This window comes from Thalassophryne amazonica, chromosome 3 (assembly GCF_902500255.1).
Source record: "Thalassophryne amazonica chromosome 3, fThaAma1.1, whole genome shotgun sequence".
Taxonomy (NCBI): domain Eukaryota; kingdom Metazoa; phylum Chordata; class Actinopteri; order Batrachoidiformes; family Batrachoididae; genus Thalassophryne; species Thalassophryne amazonica.
In genome coordinates this window covers 40723639-40742666 of record NC_047105.1, presented here as the reverse complement: position 1 = coordinate 40742666, position 19028 = coordinate 40723639, and the positions used below count along the sequence as shown (strand labels likewise).

General features: G+C 41.4%; 1 protein-coding gene across 1 annotated transcript in view; it reads right to left on the bottom strand.

Moving 5' to 3' along the window:
• The window catches only part of st7l (suppression of tumorigenicity 7 like), a 38149-nt gene that overhangs the window by 9686 nt on the left and 9435 nt on the right, over nt 1–19028 (bottom strand). The window contains exon 12 of the mRNA XM_034166085.1: nt 4065–4215. Within this exon, the coding sequence (XP_034021976.1) occupies nt 4065–4215 (151 nt within the window). The remainder of the gene's footprint in view (nt 1–4064; nt 4216–19028) is intronic.

The window sequence follows — 19028 nt, the reverse complement described above, 5'->3', positions numbered from 1 at the left end:
TGAACATTGCCCATTCTGGTTCAATGCCCCCAACCTCCACAGGGATGCTAGAGAACCTCTGCTGGGGGTGTGAGTTGAAGATCTGTCGGACAGTGGGCTCCTCCAGATGTTCCCAGTTCACTCGCACTAACCGTTTGGGCTTACCAGGTCTGTCCAAAGTCCTCTCCCACCCTGTGATCCAACTCACCACCAGATAGTGATCAGTTGACAGCTCTGCCCCTCTTTTCACCCAAGTGTCTACAACATGCGGCCTCAAATCAGATGATACGATCACAAAATTGATCATCGATCTTCGGCCTAGGGTGCTCTGGTACCATGTACACTTATGAGCATCCTTATGCTCGAACATGGTGTTCGTTATGGACAGTCCATGACTAGCACAGAAGTCCAATAACAAACGACCATTTGGGTTTAGATCAAGGAGGCCGTTCCTCCCAATCACACCTCTCCAGGTGTCTCTGTCATTGCCCACGTGTGCGTTGAAGTCCCCCAGCAGAACAATGGAGTCCCCCACCAGAGCCCCATACAGGACTCCATTCAGAGACTCCACGATGGCCGAATACTCCAAACTGCTGTTCAGTGCATACGCACAAACAACAGTTAGAGTTTCCCCCCCCCCCACCCAAAGACGCAAGGAGGCGACCCTCTCCTCTACTAGAGTAAACTGCAACGTAGCGGCGCTCAACCGCGGACTTGTGAGTATTATTTTTTTTACACAAAGTCTATCCAGTGGTAACCAAGGATCCTTTGGAGAAGCAGACTACCAAAGACATTCAGTTGTTACCTCATTCAGTCATTACAGTCATTTAGTCTTACTGTATGGTTGTGAGACTTGGATGCTAAACGGTGACCTAAGGCAATGACTGCATATCTTTAGGGCGACTCAGATGAGGAGGATCACTTGCATTGTGAAGGAGCGCCACCTTCAACATTTTGGCCATATGACATGGTTCTCTGTGCATGATCCAGGACACAGGTGCCTCAGTGCTGAGGGTCCCAGCGGCTGGAGAAGGCCAAGAGGACACCCCCCGCCTCACCTGGCTGCAGCACATGGATGCGGACTTGTCTTGGTGGCTTCCATCCAGTACATGTTTTTGTGGTCTGGTGGATGCAGTGATGCAAGAGACCAGTGCATGCTCCCAGATTTGACTCCAGTCAATGGTTGGTGCCCCACGTCTAACAACCAAATAAAACTGGAAGGACCCACACCCTAAAGACTTGGGCTTTTGTTTTCCTGCAAAGTTACTGTATGGGCATGACCAAACACCAGCATACAGTGACCTCATAACTCCACAAGGTCTTGACAGACATCTCTCAATCTCAGACTGAATTCCTAGAGACATAAATGACACAACACGGTGTACTTACTACATGTAAATACACTCATGATGGCTAAGTGCAGAAAGTCTGGATCTAATTCTTGATCCAGTGTCGCCAACTGAATGATCTCCCCTAAAAAACAATCCACCCTGCCTTCACTGCACATGTCATTTCTGAGCGTCAGCCGCGGTTCATCAATTATCACCCCGTTTCTGCTTAAAACTGCACTCCAGTTATCAACTATCTCAGTGACAGCTATCTGAAGGTTTTGTACAACAATCATTTCCACATAAATTCAGCATTATTTCAAAATACAAGATGGGGGACACAGCAGCACATCTGAGCCTGATGTGCTGTGGTGCCTACATCATTTCGGAGCGTCAGTAGCAAAAGGAGGCAATTATTGCCTCATTTCTGCTTAAAAGGGTCTTGTTTCTGCTCAAAACTGACTTTAGACTGATTTAAGTGGTTTTAATTTGTCATCTGATGGTTAATAACTACATTATTCCCTTTCATCGCTTTGGGTGTAGGGAGTCAGAATCAGAGCACGTCTCAGACGCATGCGCAGTGAAGGCAGGGCGGACCAATTTTTAGAGGGGACCGTTTGGTTGGTAACACCGGGACTAATGCAAAGTCAGACAATGAGAGCTTTCACCCAGTTTTCCAAGTACCACAATCAGGGCATCAATTTATTTCACAAAGACAAAGCATTGTTTTCAAACTCAAACTCAGTGAACCTTTCATCACCAACAATGGCATCATACTATTTTACAAAGAAGACTCCAGAACACATTCCAGACAAATGACATACTTCACTGAGAAGAAGTCAGAGGCTCTGTCTCCAACACGCAAAGCACTCACAGTACTTGTATGTCAACTGCCTATGATGTCTAGGAATTTTGTTGTGGACCCCCTAAATTTCAGGCTGACCCATAGTGCAGTTCAATCAACAGAGTCAAACACTGAGAAAATCAACCCGGTTGACTTCTTGGATATGAAGCCAAGCTGTTCCAGTCATGAATGACCTTTGGATGTACCTTGTAGTTGTTGCAATCCTGTCTGAACAAAGATGGTGTGGCAACATGCATTACAAAAAAAAAAGAAAAAAGGTTGTATTAGGTTTTGAGCTACGAACAGAAATTATTCTGCTTGTTTGGTATGCAGTGCAACTAAAATCTGTACATATCCTGCAAAAGACAAATGTAATAGTTTATATTTTAAACTAAGGCCAGAAAATAAAGCCGTAAATCGGGGAAACAAACAAAATGTTATGCAAAGTGACAGGATGCTCCAATTCTAGTGAAATCAAACAAAAACAATCTTTGTCCAAGCAATGATCTCATACCGGGCTAATCAGAAGCAGAATATTTGTGAGTTTGCATGCAAACTCTGCTAAAATAAACAGGAAAAGCAGCATGCACAGAACGTCTTTTTACACTGTGATGATCTCGCTCTATTAATTAGACTTAGACAACTTTATTCATCCCACCAGGGGCAATTAATTTCAGCAGCCTGCATACCGGCACATCACAAAAAAAAAAAAAAAAAAAAAAACAACAACAACATACTACATCCACATAAAATGTGCAACATGCTACATCCACATACCCATACATCCACACCTTACAAGGAATTTAAAAGACAGATAGCAGAAGGAATAAAAGATTTTAACAACCGATTCGTCCTGCAGACAGGTGAAACATAACGACGGCCTGAAGGCAACAAAGAAAATTCACCTGCCAGCACATGTCCGGGAGAAGACAAGATACAATTTGCCTTCCTCACCATTTGCTGTTCACAAAAACTAGCTAGGTCTCTAGTTTCCACTCCAATGATCTTTGAACATGTCTTTGTGATACTATGCAAGCTACTTTTATCTTTCAGTGCCAGGCTAGGAAACCAGCAGATGAAAGAAAAACATAAAAGACTTTCAATAAAGGACTGATAAAAACGACCCATAATAACAGAACTGACAGAGAAGGACTTCAATTTGCGAAGGAGGTACACTCTCTGTTGCCCTCGCTTCACAATGTCTGCCGTATTTACGTCGAATCTCAACTTCTCATCAAAAAAAGTGCCCAGATATTTATATGCAGGAACTTTTTCTACAGCTTTCCCATGAATAATGCTGTCTATAGCAAACCCTTTGTTACGTCTAAAATCAATTATAAGCTCCTTCGTTTTAGATACATTTAACTCCAAGTGATTTGTATCGCACCATGAAACAAAATCAGCAAGGGCCTCCCCATGTCCTGACTCCTCTCCCTGAAGAAGGGACAGCAAAGCAGTATCATCAGAGAACTTAACTAAATAGCTGTGTTGCCTGACACTTCTGCATTCATCTGTATATAAGATGAAAAGCAAGGGGGAAAGAACACAGCCCTGTGGTGAGCCTGTGGACAAAACTAAGGAATCTGAAACGCGTCCATTTACCAAAACTCTCTGTCTCCTATTCGTTAAAAAGTCCGTATAGCAAATGAATTAATTAATTCATTTGCTATACTCGCTAATTCCAATTAAGGTTCATGGGGTTGCTTGAGCCTATCCCAGCAGTCATTGGGTGAAAGGCAGGGTCAACCCTGGACAGGACAAAAGGCTACTGCAGGGCTTCCTGGCTGTATTAAACAAGCATATAATAGTAATTTCTCTCTAAAATGTTTCAAATCTAATCAATGAGAAGTTATTTCTGAAAAGATCACACACATAAAAAAGAAGCAACAACAGCAAGGAGTAGTGATACATACTGCCCTCCCATGTGCAGTGTAGTAGATTTAAGGCCCCTTCTGCCCTCTTCCAGTGCTGCAGGTGAAAGAAGGCATATGCCACCGCCTCACTGTCACCCCTCTTCAAGATGTGCTCTGGAGGCAGGATCAGACTCTTCATCTCTAATAAATACTACAAACACAGAGGAAGAAAAGCAGTATGATTAGGAAACAGGAATCTCAAGTAATGTGGGTCCTGGAAAAAATTCTCAAGCACAGCTGTACAGTGAAATGCTGTGAAATTCTGTGACAGTGATGGACAATGAAAGCGACAATGTCCCCACCCCCTTTTCAAATTTTGTTTTGAAGTCTCTATACTTAGCAGCTATATTCTGCTTTATATCTTTTTGCATTGTCTGAACTGTTGAAGTAGGTATCTGCGCTAAGTGCTTCAACTCTATCATTTTGGTTGAAATACAAAATTGCAATCACATACTTCAAAAATATATATATAAAAAAAAAAAATCCGTATTATCAGGAGTGTGTATGCATTAGGAGAAAGTGTCAACCACAGCTGCTCCTAATTAATCCACCATGCACAAGATTATTCCCTTCAACAAGCCTAGACATATCTAGTAGGTGGCAGACAGGTGCATGCAACAAGCAAAACAAACTCACTTTTTGTACTGATACGCTGCATCTAGGGATGTAACATTACCAGGACACTGGTAAATCATGACAAAGTATCCTATGATAAGAATTGCCATTTCAAGTTTTAATTAAGTAAACTACCGTGGTGGTCATTATGTCTCCCAAAGCAGGCATGCATGTACACTGATAACCATGATAATTTTGGTCACTATAATCACAATATACAATTTTCATACATTTACATCTCTGCATGCATCAAAGTTAACCGAAGCATTATCAGTTTGTCCTCATTATATGCTCTTTTAATGTGGTGAGTTACAAGATGATAGCAATTATTGTTTTTGAGTTGTGTTAATGTAGATCAGTTATGAAGCCTAGGAATAATCAGTCTGCAGTTGTTACATAAAATGCATGAATGCACTGTTGAAATGCATTTTCGTCCTTTGCACATAAATAATATATATATATATATATATATATATATATATATATATACACATATATATACACTAGGGCTTCGTAAATCACTTTCTAGACTGATTCACTGTGCCCCGGGTGCATGTGACACACGAGTCATGTTATCAAATAGTTGACAGTCTGTAGAAGACATAACACATACTCATCAGTTGGATGCGATCGTCTTCTAATAATTTTTTGTGTCACCTTTCCTCTGTTGTGAGACATAAATACAAAGACACTGAAATCCAAAAAATTTACTTTTGATTGGAAAAAACTGACTTCACTTGCCACTTAGTTTTACCCTTAATGTATCCAAAAACAAAACACTAATTTATAATTTATGTCTTTATGCATAAAAATATGGCATAACTACTACAAATATATATGTAGTTTTGCAGATATAACTACTGATTCACCGTGCCCCGGTTTCAACTATATGTATGGCCCTGCGGCCCACTGGCGTCCTGTCCTGGGTGTACCCCGCCTCGCGCTGTCTGACTGCTGGGATTGGCTCCAGGCCCCCGCGACCCTTAATTGGTCTAAGCGGTTGATGATGTGTGTGTATATATATTCTTTTCTTCAAAATTTGTATACTAAAACATTCTCATACTTAACATTACACCTTACTTGTGTGAAGCGCCTTGAGGCAACTTTGTTGTGATTTGGCGCTATATAAATGAAATAAATTTAAAATTTAATTTAAATTCAAAGGGGGAAAGCGGCTATTAATTGAATTAGCATATCTTTGACAGCATCCAGCACAAATAACTTAATAATGTGTTTTCTTCATCCATTTTTTGTTCCTTTAACGAGTCAGTATTTTAGTGGGGATTCAGTACTTTCAGTCACATCTTGTAATTGTCAGCACTTCATTTTCTATTGTGCAATTCCCACAGGTTGACATCTTTGCAAACTAAAACATATTGTCCTATGAGGCATTTGTTGAGCTTTATTTTGCAATTATTCAATGTGGGAATATAAAGCTCTCCTAAAGCATGTGTGTTATTCACACTTTATTTTCCATGAATGTGTGGCATCCCCCACAGACCCCTCTCTCTTTGCCTAATGTATGTCCCAGTGAGGCAGTGGGATCACTGTGCCGACAAAAGCAAATATCTCAGAGGCACAATTTATAGAACAGGTACACAGAGGACGTGTGTCTGGAAATAAAGGCATGAACATGTTGTGCATTGCTTTTGTGTATTACATATTACAAGAATGATACAGAACGCTATAAAAGAAAAGAACATCTCATTACGAAAGAAAAAAATATGCAAGTTCCGATCACTGCCAAAATTTACTCAAATACAACATTTAATCCTACTCTGAGTTGTCATTATACTTCAAGCACCTGCAGACAAACGAGAGGATCAGACAGCCGCTGCCCTCCTCTGTCAGCGGGAAGAGGTAATTAAGGCCAATCAAGTGCGCTTGGTTTCAGTGCAGAAGGTTCCTGGTTCAAACCCCACTCCTGCCACATTTCCACATGTAATGTGGAGTTGCATCAGGAAGGGCATCCGGTGTAAAACGTGTGTCAAATCAACATGTAGACCCACCTTGGATCTGCTGTGGTGACCCCAAGTGAAAACAAGGAGGAGCTGAAGGGATGATACTGTCCGTTTGGTTAGAACTCTAATGGATCAGCACAGTAACTTTGATCAACCTGCCACTTTCTGGAATTAATCTCTCTGGTTTCCAGCATGGCACAGGCCTGTGTGTGTGTGCCAGGCTGAGGCCCCCTGAGCTGGATTCCCAGGCGGCTACCTTCACACTGTTCTGGATTGCAGAGTGACACTTTGGGAAGGCTATCCCACAGTTAATCCTATCTAATCCCTTCCATGGTCACAGGCTCAGCCAACCCGCCAGCCATCCATCTATGCAGCCAGCTAGGCCATGCTGCTTCAGCCCACGACCACCTATCTTATCCTCAAGCTTCATTTTTGTTGCTTTAATCACAGCTCCCAGGAAAAGCGATTGCTCCGGCTTGTTCCTGTTCTTGACCCAAACTTCACTTCACTTTTGTTCATACTCTCTGTTTGTTGAGGTCCTGGTCGTCTACTCTCTAGGACAACATATGACTTATATGCCAGATAATCACTTCAAATTCAGTCAAGGCACCCCATTGTCCAGCTCCACTCTCATCGCTACCTCACTCCCCCCCCGCCCACCGAGTATATAGTACATAATTCAGTTTGTGCATATGACACCTCACAGTGTATATGTTTTACCTTTAGTCTTCATGTCTCTGTTTTAAGAGAACAGATTTTTTTTGTGTAATTTTTGTGGTATACAGCAGCTCTGCAGGAGCACCCCCAATTCCGTTGTACCCCCCTGTACAATGACAATAAACATTATTCTATTCTACTTTACAATAAGCACAAAGGTATAACAATCTTTCTCAGCAAGAAACAAAATGTAGAACAAATCACCAACAGAAAAGAGAAAACTGGTTGTTGAAGAGGTTTATAGGCAAACCATAGGTCCTTATTCTAACCACGGATGCTAAACAGACTTGCAATGAAGGCAAACAGCCATTTAAGGCATGTCCCAAAGCATTTTGCTTGTTACCGCTGCCAATGAAGCTGGGCGGAGGTTATGCTTTTGCTACTGTGTTTGTTTGTCTCTTTGATTGTGAACAGCCTGGAGCCCACAATTTTTCATAGAGCTTTGTGAAATTTTTACTGAAGATTCATAGCCTGATAGGCAAGAACTGATTCAGTTTGCAAGATCATAGGTCAAAGGTCATAGTCAGGAAAAATCCCTGTCTTTAACATTGAACAAATTTTCAAAAATTAATAAATCTGTCAAAAAACATCAGATTTCTTTCATATATGAGAGTATTATGTAGGATGGTAACTTTTATCAACTGCAAAGTTTGATCTGGATCTGATCCAGACTGCAAATTTTGTGGCCATTTAACTTTGAAAACCCTATTTATTGAATATTTTACATATCTTAATCAAACATGCCCCAATCATGCTCATATTTGAAAGTGAGGTGCAGAATGGTACTCACTATTGCCTGACAAAGTTTGATCTGGATCTGATCTGAATTGTGGACTTTGTGGACATGTGAATTTAATATTGAAAACCCAATTTATTGAATATTGTGCATAGCAAAGATAACCAGTGTTCTTTGAAAATAATCTAAAAAGAATCCAGAAACCAAAAATCTTGAAAACACAAAAACAAAACAAAACAAACAAAAAAACAAACAAACCTGACAACACCACAAAAAAACAAAACAAAAAAAACTTTGATTCAAGTGCATTAACTAAATAAATACTGACATTTGATCACATCTAATTTAGCTCATGAAAAGTCACTTCTAACAGGACTTTCTTCCTTTTCTTCTGGCTGGTCCCGTTAGGGGTCACCACAGCAGATCAATTGTTTCCATCTCACCCTATCCTCTGTATCTTCCTCTGTCACACCAACCACCTGCATGTCCTCCCTCAGCACATCCATAAACCTCCTCTTTGGCCTCCCTCTTCTCCTCCTGCCTGCTGGCTCCATCCTCAGCATCCTTCTCCCTATATACCCTGGGTCCCTCCTATGCACAGGTCCAAACCATCTCAATCTCCTCTCTCTGACTTTGTCTCCAAACCGTCCCACCTGAGCTGTCCCTCTGATATGTTCATTCTGAATCCTGTCCATTCTTGTCACTTGTCACTTCTAACAGGACTATGAAGCTGAAAATGTTTTCCAAGGTAACTGTTTGTGGAATGGGAAACTAGTGTCGGTGGAGGTTTGCTCTATGAGCGTGGTGCTCGTCTTGGTAAGAATGTGAAAAACCTGCGAAAAAACCAGTGCTGTGAGCTAAAGGATTTGATTTTCATGACATTCTATTGTCAAAGTTGCAATCCTTTATTTTTTCTGAGCATGCCATAAAATGGATGGCATCCTATTTATCAAACAGAAAACAAGCCACCATGGTCAATAGAATTAAATCCCCTTACTTAGATTGTGCACTAGAAGTCCCCCAAGGATCCATCTTAGGGCCCATGTTATGTGTCGGACGCAGCTCGGAGAACCGACCAGCGTTTGAAGGACCCAGTATGAAATAAGCAGAGCACGGTACAAAGGCTAACTGAATTTAATACATAACAGTGAAAATGTAATAACAGAAAGGTGCGGCCTGGCGTGGTGCGCTCCCAGCAGCGCTAACGGTCCGGAGCCAGAAGCTGTTTCGGACCCAAGGACCCCGCCGACACCCCCCAGGTGGCCGCAACAACCGAGTCTGTGAAAGAAGGAACCATTATGTGAGTCCACACTCTACACACAGAACACTTAAAGGTGTACAAACAGCAAACACTTCCTGGCTTGATTACTGATCAGCTTCCAACCTGCAGGCATGGAACATCCCGTTCACAAAACTCCACCGCAGTGGAAGCTGATACATGACTAACAAACAGCTCAATACAATAAGGTGTGAGGGACACCACATTTACTGACTGTATAACTGTTAGTCACAAAATCTAACGTACCTCAGGAAGTGTGCTGACGAGCGTGAGACCTCACCCCCTCCTCTTTCACAGACTGTGCATCAAACCTGGACGTTTCTCAGCATCCGCTGCTGATGAGATGGCTCCCGAGACGACGATCTCACCCGTCTGGTCACAAGGTCGAGTCTCTGGCAAATACACACTGTGCACTCCAGTCTTAAATGCCAACATGCTCCAATCCATCCAGATGCACCTCAGCTGTGAGTCCTGACGAGTCGCAGGTGATCAGGGTGAGGTCCTGACAGCCTCAGCAACACAGCCACTCAGTCCCAAATGCACGCCACCTGGGAGGAAAACAAACAGACAAACAAACCGGCAGCCAGGCCCCCCCCAGCCATATAACAGCCCATCCTATTTTCATTATCCATTAATAACCTACCAAATGTTTGTGAGGGTGTGGACATACAACTATACGCTGATGATGCAGTAATCTACACAAGTGCAAAACCACCTGAGGCGGCAGCAGCTCAAATTCTTTTATCAGCCCTAACTTATATTCAAAACTGCCTTAACAGATCGTGTCTTCAATTAAACACACAGAAAACTGTCTGTATGTACCTTTCAAAAAAGACTTCCAATTTTGAGTGCTCCAGTGTGTACTTTGGAGATGAAGAAGTGCAGTTAGTCAAAGAGTTTAAATATTTTGGAGTGTTGGACTCAACACTCTCCTTCAGAAATCATGTTAAAGTGATAACTAAAATAATCAAATATAATGTGTCTAATTTCAACTGAATAAGGTCAATGACAGATCAGGCTGCTATGATGTTTTTGCACTGTATGATCTTTTCTCATGTAGGTTACTGCATAACCAGCTGGTCTCTGACTGGTGTGACAATTCTAAAACCAATCAAGAGGCTTTACAAAAGAGTTTTAAAGATTTTAGATAAAAGACCATAATCATACCACCACTATAAAATTCTAGCAATGTATAACCTATTCAGCTTTGAAAATTTCATAAAATTTAAAAATGTTTGTTTAAAAACCTTACATGGGTTGGCTCCTCCACCTCTTACAAACTATATTAAATACAGAACAACTGGTCAGCCCCAACCAGTCCCAGCAGAAGACTGCCCCTCCCTGAGCCTGGTTCTGCTGGAGGTTTCTTCCTGTTAAAAGGGAGCTTTTCCCTTCCCACTGTCGCCAAGTGCTTGCTCATAGGGGGTTGTTTTGACCGTTGGCGTTTTTCTGTAATTATTGTATGGCTTTTGCCTTACAATATAAAACGCCTTGGGGCAACTGTTTGTTGTGATTTGGCGCTATATAAATAAAATTTATTTGATTTGATTTGGTAAGGTTAGGTTGATTTGGTAAGGTTAGTCCTTACTGGCGTAAAGTGCCTTGATTCGACTTTCTTATGATCTGGTACTATACAAATATAATTATAAGTGAATAGTATATTGATGTGTATGTCTGTGTGTCGACATGTAGTAGTGAATTTATATTTATGTAAATATGACTGATTAGAATTGTTGGACTTGTACTAGCAGGGGTGGGCGCTAATAAGCTTTGCTTCAGCCCACACCCTTTCGGACTCACTAGTTTTGTCTGTGTTTGTTTGTGGAATTGTTCATTTTTTTCTATTTGAATATTTTGTGTGCCGAATTAAAAAACTTTGTCAAACTTTGTCACTTTCTCTGAGGGTCACCAGGCCTATGAGTAGAGGTGACTGCAAGGCGTCTGTGAGAAAAACAGCTTATGCACAAAATGTCCTGTCCTACAAAGACAGTGTCCAATGGAACGCTTTGCCAACTACAGTGAGGGAGGCCCCAAGCTTTAAAGCTTTCAAAAGTCACTTAAAGGACTGGTTCAGATCAAATAAAAAATGTAAACATCATGAATTCAATTGCAGAAACTAAGAATAACCTTAGAGAAATATGCAATGCATCACAGCACTTTTTAAGTTACTGTTTTTAAAATACACAAATGCATGAAATTAGTTTTGTAAATTAATTAAATTATTCAAATTGTTGATCAGTGTGTCCTCCTTTGACTGAGTTTGTGTAAGAGAACTGCTTGTCCTTTCAATTTCTCTTCAGTTCTTTTTTGTCCTCGTCTTCTGTCTCTTGTGCAGTCTTGTGTTTTGTTGCTGTAGTAGTTAGCGACCCCTATGTGCTGTAGTTTGTTATATTGTATGTTTCTGTGACGTCCGTGTGCTTTTACTGGTAATCGTTTGTTAATTTTTACATCAGCCTGTCAGGGACTACAGATGGAAATTAGCCTATGGCTAAAAGCTGACATATTTACATATTGTATATGTTCATTAATATGTACTGTCCTTTTAAATAAAAAAATAAGAAGAAATAAGAAGACATTTACTGGGTTCATTGGTGTGGGGGGAATTTGTGCTCCGATTATGACATTAACTAATCAGTGTGGCACCTGTTCTTGCCTTTAACCTGGAATGCTCCAAACATAAACGAAACATAAACACAAACATAAACAAAAGTATCATTGGCTTGTTTAAGGAATAATTAAATCCAACTTGTTGCAGAGGGAGAAGCCTGGGGAGAGAAGCTGTACACATTAACAGAAGGCACACAGGAAGTACAAATTCTTTGATTATAAAATTTCTCAACATGTCAACAGAATCAAATGTTAGTTAATGTCTGAGTTCCTCTCCACATCCAAGGCATCTTACACAGGCCATATTCACAGTGAAATCATTTGGTGCAAACCCACCTTATAAATCCACCAGAGCTGTCTAAAAAGTCTTCAAAAGCTAAAACTATTTTGTTTTGCCTGGAGACTTGTCTGTTCTGTCAAGTATATAACTACAGTGTTTTCTGTTTAAATATTAAGGATATTTGCAGCAATCAAGTATGTTGATGTGCATTGCTGCAGGCCTTTTTTATAATAGTAGATTTGGTGATCATTCAAGTAAATAATTAATGCAAACAATGAATAACAGCTCATTTATGTTCTGCTGTAAGAGAAAATAATTCACTAAGGCTTATTAGGGGTTATTGGAGCGCATGAATTCCTCTCATGGAGCACAAACAATCTTTTCCATTTATTTAGAGAAATGTTTTCATGATCTGTTATTTCTCTCACAAACTTTTATTATGGACACACTTAAGGTCAGAGAGAGCAGATGCCCTTCACTTTATACACAATTTATCATCATTTTAATTCAATCAGAGGTGAGGCTAATGAGAAGGATTATTTTTATTTTCCCTGCAACTTTAGCCTGATAAATAATTCCCAGGGTTCAAAATATTCTATAATCGCTTACTGCTGTTTAATTCATTATTGAATACCACCAAATGTGGTTTGATAAAGAGAAAGACAGAGAGAGAGAGAGAGAGAGAGAGAGTTCTGTTTACCTTTGTGTACAGTGGTTGTATTATGGTGTTAAATTAATGTTATACAGTTGTAGGTGACTGATGATGATATGTGCAGGCAGAGCGTATGTGCATTGTGAAGCTGACTGTTGCACTCTTTGTGCAGCGCTAGACAGCTGAAGGAACCTGGTATGTGCTGGTATGAATGCAAATGCTTGCTGGTGACGTGTTGTGTGGGCCGCTGAAGAGGAGGTACTGCTGGCCCACCACCACCAGATGGCGCCCTGCTTGGAGTGCGGGCTCCAAGCACGAGAGGGCATCGGAGCCGCTGGAGGTGACAGCTGTCACCTATCAACACCAGCTGTCACCCATCACCACCACTACAAAGACCGGACTGCAACTCCACCTCCTCGCTGAGAAATCTTCTACCATACAGGTAATTTTCTCTGCTGACTTAAAACATTGAGTAATAATCTGAACTTCTTTGCAGCCGTTTTCCTGTGGGTGTTGCCTTATCTGTGGGATTGGCGTTTGGTGTGATCAGCGACGGCTTCGCTTCACACCCCAACCATTTAAGTGGTTAGACAGGAGCTGCACGAGTGTGTGATTGGAGGTGGAGGTGCTCCCTCCCAAAAGAACACAGACTGTGGGATTACTGAGTGTGCGGACTCACACTCATCCAGAACTGTTTCTGTTTTCTGCCAGCAGTACCGGGTCTGACTGCTGAAGACAGTGGCCACCTGGGGCGCAGGGCTTGGCGGCTCCGGTGTTCTTCAGGTCCGTTGGTGGTGAGGCCTGTGTGGGATCCGGCTCTTCTCACACCAGACGTCTCCTATCTTCGAGCCTGCCACACATCACCTTTTTGTCGGATTGATATAGCGCATATTTGTATCTGTCTGTATTACGTTGTGCACCTTCACAACATTAAATTGTTACTTTTTGGTTATTCCATTGTCCCTTCATTAACGCCCCCTGTTGTGGGTCCGTGTCACGATACTTCCCCAACAGTGACGGTTGATAAGAACATGTCACCCCCCAAACAAAACCTCACCTTGTTGCAGGCTTCACCTCAGGGAGCTTACAGCTGTCTGCTGTGCGATCTGACAGGTTTGTTTGCATGGCTGATACTGTATGAAGTTCAGACTACAACCAGCCCATGCCTAATGAACATGGTAAAGCCAACCCATTTGTATTTCTCATCCCTTAAAAAGGACTGTGCACCCAGACATGCCCAAAATGGATTTGCGCCCACTGTGCAACTTGTTTTTATGTCTACTGTTATGATCAATTTCAGCTTTGGACAGCAATGCTCATCCATTTTATTGCATGCTACACCCAGTGTATTATTAAATTTCATGTTTCAACACAGTACAAATTTTCAACTTTATATTCATCTGTTACTGATAATGCGTGACCAGTACAACCGTCACACCCACCCATCCAGGTCTGGCTGCATTGTTTTTTAAGATTAACCATTTAGAGAGGCTGGCTGTTCAGCTGTCCTTCCACGCATGCCACAGCTTTAGACCTGGTGACATGTCAGTTCTCTGTGCGGGATTCCCTGTCTCTCTTGTTCTTCAGTCCCACTCTCCACTCCCCGTCGCCTCTTTGATCGGAGGATTGAGTTTCATGTGTCCTCCTTTTATCTCTGGCCACTCATAAATCCCGAACATAACTCATAAGATGCTTTCTGTTTCTAATGTGCGACACTTTGTCAGTCACAACAAAACCCAGGCAAATGACGACACAAGCCTCGTTGAACCAGCCGGCCTAATACAGCCTGACTGTTAATACAGTGATTAAAGCCAAAAAAAAATCTTCTGACTGAAAGAAAAAAAAAAAAATTCACTGCCAAATCATAAGCTGTTCAACTACCTTTTTATAGAAACCCTTTTGCAATCACATCGTCGGGTTTAAGGTAAAACAAGGTGGAGACAGCTCAGAAAATAGCACACCGTTTTGCTGAACAAGATTATATTTCACTCACTAACCATTACTGCTCTTTTCTAATGCAGCCATCATATTATAGAAAGGCTTTAAAGTACACATTATTTAAATACTTCAGGATAAACACATAGGGAGGGAGGGAATTTTTTTTGATGAAAGTGGACCAGAAAAGGGGGCCAGAAAAGTTTTGGTTTTTGATGTCCAGGGATTCATTTTGGAGGTTTTTTGATGACTATTTTCTCAGCCTAATCCCCTGTTTGTTTGAAAAGATTACTAACCACAAGAGTAGTAATCATTTTCATATTTTTGGTTTCCCTCTTCCTGACTAACCTGATTTTAAAGCTAGAACCCAGTAATGCCGAGCTTAGACATTACTGGGTTATGCATAAAAGTTAAATTAAAAAAAACTTATTTTTTATATGGCTCATCAATTAAATTTAGTCCAGAACTGTAGTAAAACCAGAGTAATACAGATTTAAACATTTTAGTTATTAAAATTATTATTATTATTATTATTATTATTATTATCATTATTATTATTATTGTTATAAGAAGTAGTACTATGAAAAAAATCTTTCTAACAGAAGTTTTCAGTTGCTGCAGCTAAATATACATCCTCTTTTGCCATTCTGTCCTGTGGTGTGCCCCAAGGTTCCGTTCTGGGACCTATTCTATTTGCATTGTACTTGCTCCCACTTGGACATACTTTGAGTTCCTTTAATGATGTATCATACCATTGTTATGCAGATGACATACAGCTGTACATCTCCTTTTCTCCACAAAATGTTTCGAGGGTATCTGTTCTTCAAAACTGTATTAATGTCATAAAAAACTGGATGGCTGCTAAATATATGTCACTTAATACAGCAAAAACTGAACTCCTTCTTTGTGCCCCCGATGAGTTTGTTCGCTCAGTGATTAAGAACCTTGGTTCTCTATCCTCTTTTGTTCACTCAGCAGTCGGGAATTTGGGTGTTACATTTGACCAGGCTCTCAAATTTGACACACACATTACCCATCTTGTGCAATCATGCTTCTTTCATTTACGGAACATTGCCTGCCTTAGAAACACTGTCTCTCAAGCTGAGCTGGAACAGATCAACCACGCCTTTATTTCTTCATGTCTTGATTACTGTAATTCGCTGTTCCCTATCCTCAGTAAGTCTTTGATGGACCGCCTACAAATGGTCCAGAATGCGGCTGCAAAGTTTCTTACAAAGTCATCTAAGTGGTCTCATGTAACACCCATTCTGTGCTCTTTGTATTGGCTCCCATTTCAGTTCAGCCTGCAATTTAAAATATTGATGATTACTTTTAGAGCTCTACGCGGTCAAATGCCACTTTACATCAGTGAACTCTTGCACCTGTATGTGACAAGCAAGTCTCTGAGGTCCTCAGACCAGAACCTGTTGGTTGTATCAAGGTCAAGGCTGAAGACCAAAGAAGACTGTGCATTTGAGGTCATGGCACCCAAACTGTGGAATGCACTACACCTACATTCCGTGGACTCTGTTGGAACTTTTAAGGAGAAGCTCAAGACCTATTTGTATTTGTACTATTTTTTTTTAAACTAGTTTTATGTAATTGCTGCTTTTAGTTTCTGTATTTTTATTTCTGTGTTTTTAAATTCCTGTAAAGCACATTGTGGAAAGGTGCTATACAAATAAATTACTAGTATGAAAAAAGTGGACCTTTAATCGAGGGGTGTTGTGGAGGGCATGTGCCCCCCACCCCCAAAACACCGTTTTTCTGTCGGGATTCACCCCTGGTTTGCAATCTCTGAGCATGGACAATCAAGAATTTGTGTATTTATGTGGAAAGCGCAACCTGATTGAAAGGTAAGAAGGTTGTATCAGCGCATTTTACATCATGTCATCTTCAGAACGACATCGGAGATATATTTTTTGAGTGAAAAAAAAAGCGTTTGCTGTTTATGCATCACAGGTCTGCAGCTGTGGTTTTAGTTTAACCACAGCAAAGACAGTCACAGAGACACTCAGAGCAAACTTTGGAAGAAACGTTTCAAAATATGTTTATGAAACTATGCTCTTTGCACACTGTCATCACCGCACTGTGAGACACATACACTCCCCCCCCCCACACACACACACACACACCGTAGAGTGCAGACAGGACACAGAGGAACAGACACAGGGACTCACTGTCAGGAGAAAAAAAAAAAAAAAAGACGCTATTGTAAAAATTTATTTTTGAACGTTTTGGATATGGCACGCATGTGTCCCGGGGATGCAGTAAATATCTTACATCCAGCCTTGATTTTGCATCAGCCCAAACCCTGCCATTTGGCAGCCCAATTGACAGAAATCCACCGAAGTGATGGAAAACTTTATTCCCTGGATAATATCAGCTGATACGAGCTTTTCACAAATATATCGGTATCTGCATTACTTTTGCCGATATGAAAAATTTTGTTTTACTGAATAAACAATGCAGAAAAACACTTTAGCTGTTGGGAGATGGTGTCATTAGATAGTTTGTTCAACAGAGGGCACTCCGATGGCACACTGAGGAAGACCTAGTAGAAACACGTCTGTGCTCCTGATCCTGTTGCCTTGCCGTGAGTCATTAAAACCTTTATTAAGAAGGACACTTGAGTGTTGCTGGCTTTATTTTTATATTGACTTGGTTTTTGAGCCGTGCACCTCCACTCCTGGGCCCTGTGAGTGCTCGTTTTTCTTTTTTTTTTTTGATTGTTTACAATGCTGCCAAACATGGCTGGGACCCCATCACCTCTTGGTCACATGAACAGCAAGCAGTCACAATACTGCCAGCAAGACAGGGCCCAAATAGATGAGAATTCTACTTTATGCGCCCCCCCCCCCCCCCAACCACCACCACAGAATGAGAACAGTCCATCCTATCCCTTCTTTTCCACCTTTCAGAAAATGTGTGTCCATAGAGGCAAATCGCACATTTTCCCTAGATGTCATCTGTGGAAATAACACTTCCAGGTGGGCGCCACTCACACAGCTAGGTGTTCGTGACACTCACCGAGTCCGCCTCACAGCCCTCATTTTTCACTCCCTCGCAAAAATTGCTGTTATGCCAAGTTCTGCCTCCCTCAGTATGGTGGAGATCCGAAGCCACGTCCCCTTCCAGAAAGGGGCGTGGTCAGACACAGGAATTAGTATTAAAACCTACAGACACAGAAACAGCTTCTTCTGGGCAGGGCTGAAGTAACTGATGTATACTTGTTAAAAAGGAGTATAATATCTGTGCTTTTAATTCAGAACACCCCAAAATGGTGACAATGTCTCAATCTACAAACCAAAAAGCTGTACTTTGAGGGAAGCTAAGCAAAGCTCTGCAGTTGTGCTCCTTGAAAGCCTGCTAGTTGAGAGAACGTGAGTCGGGTGAGATGAGAATCTGCCTTCTAAATTGGAGAAAACAAGTGAGGTAGTGGGATGGTCTGCACTGTTTTAAAGTGAAAGTGTATGAAATGAAGCAGTGGTAGCAAATGTGAAACAGATTCAGGTTTCCAGGAATCGGCTATTGAACAGTCCTGCAAAATGTCAGTTTCTTAACTACTGCTGAGCAGCATGGCTGACTGGAAAGGACAGGCCGATGCAGAGAACGAAAGGAGGAGGAGGAGGAGGAGGATGACACAAAGCAACAAGGGCAAGAAGATGTAAAACTCAGGGTAGCAAGAAGAAAGTACATGCAAACAGACAGACAGATACACACACTTTGGATCGGTATGGATGAGTTAATGTAACTCGTAAGATCCTTCGGCTTTGAGGTCTCCACAGCGGATCTGAGATGGATCTGCAAGTTGATTTGGCGCAAGTTTTATGCTGGGTGCTCTTACTGAAGTAACTCCACATTACATCGAGAATGGGGAGGGGTGGTTTTGAACCAGGAACCTTCTGCTTTGAAAGCAAGCGCATTAACCACTTGACCACAACCCACTACCTACCGGATGAGCTAATGAGATTAACCTGCACATACTATAATCTTCTTAAAATAATGTCTCTTCTGTACGCCACATATCCAAGCATGGCAAAGTTGCTGTGTTGGAACATGGACAATGAGCCGTACAGCATATGAACACATACTCACATAAGAGAAGTTACAGGTAAAACCTTTTCTGAATGGTGACAAATTACTAAAACTGCACAGATTCCCATTAGTCAAGGCTCCTCT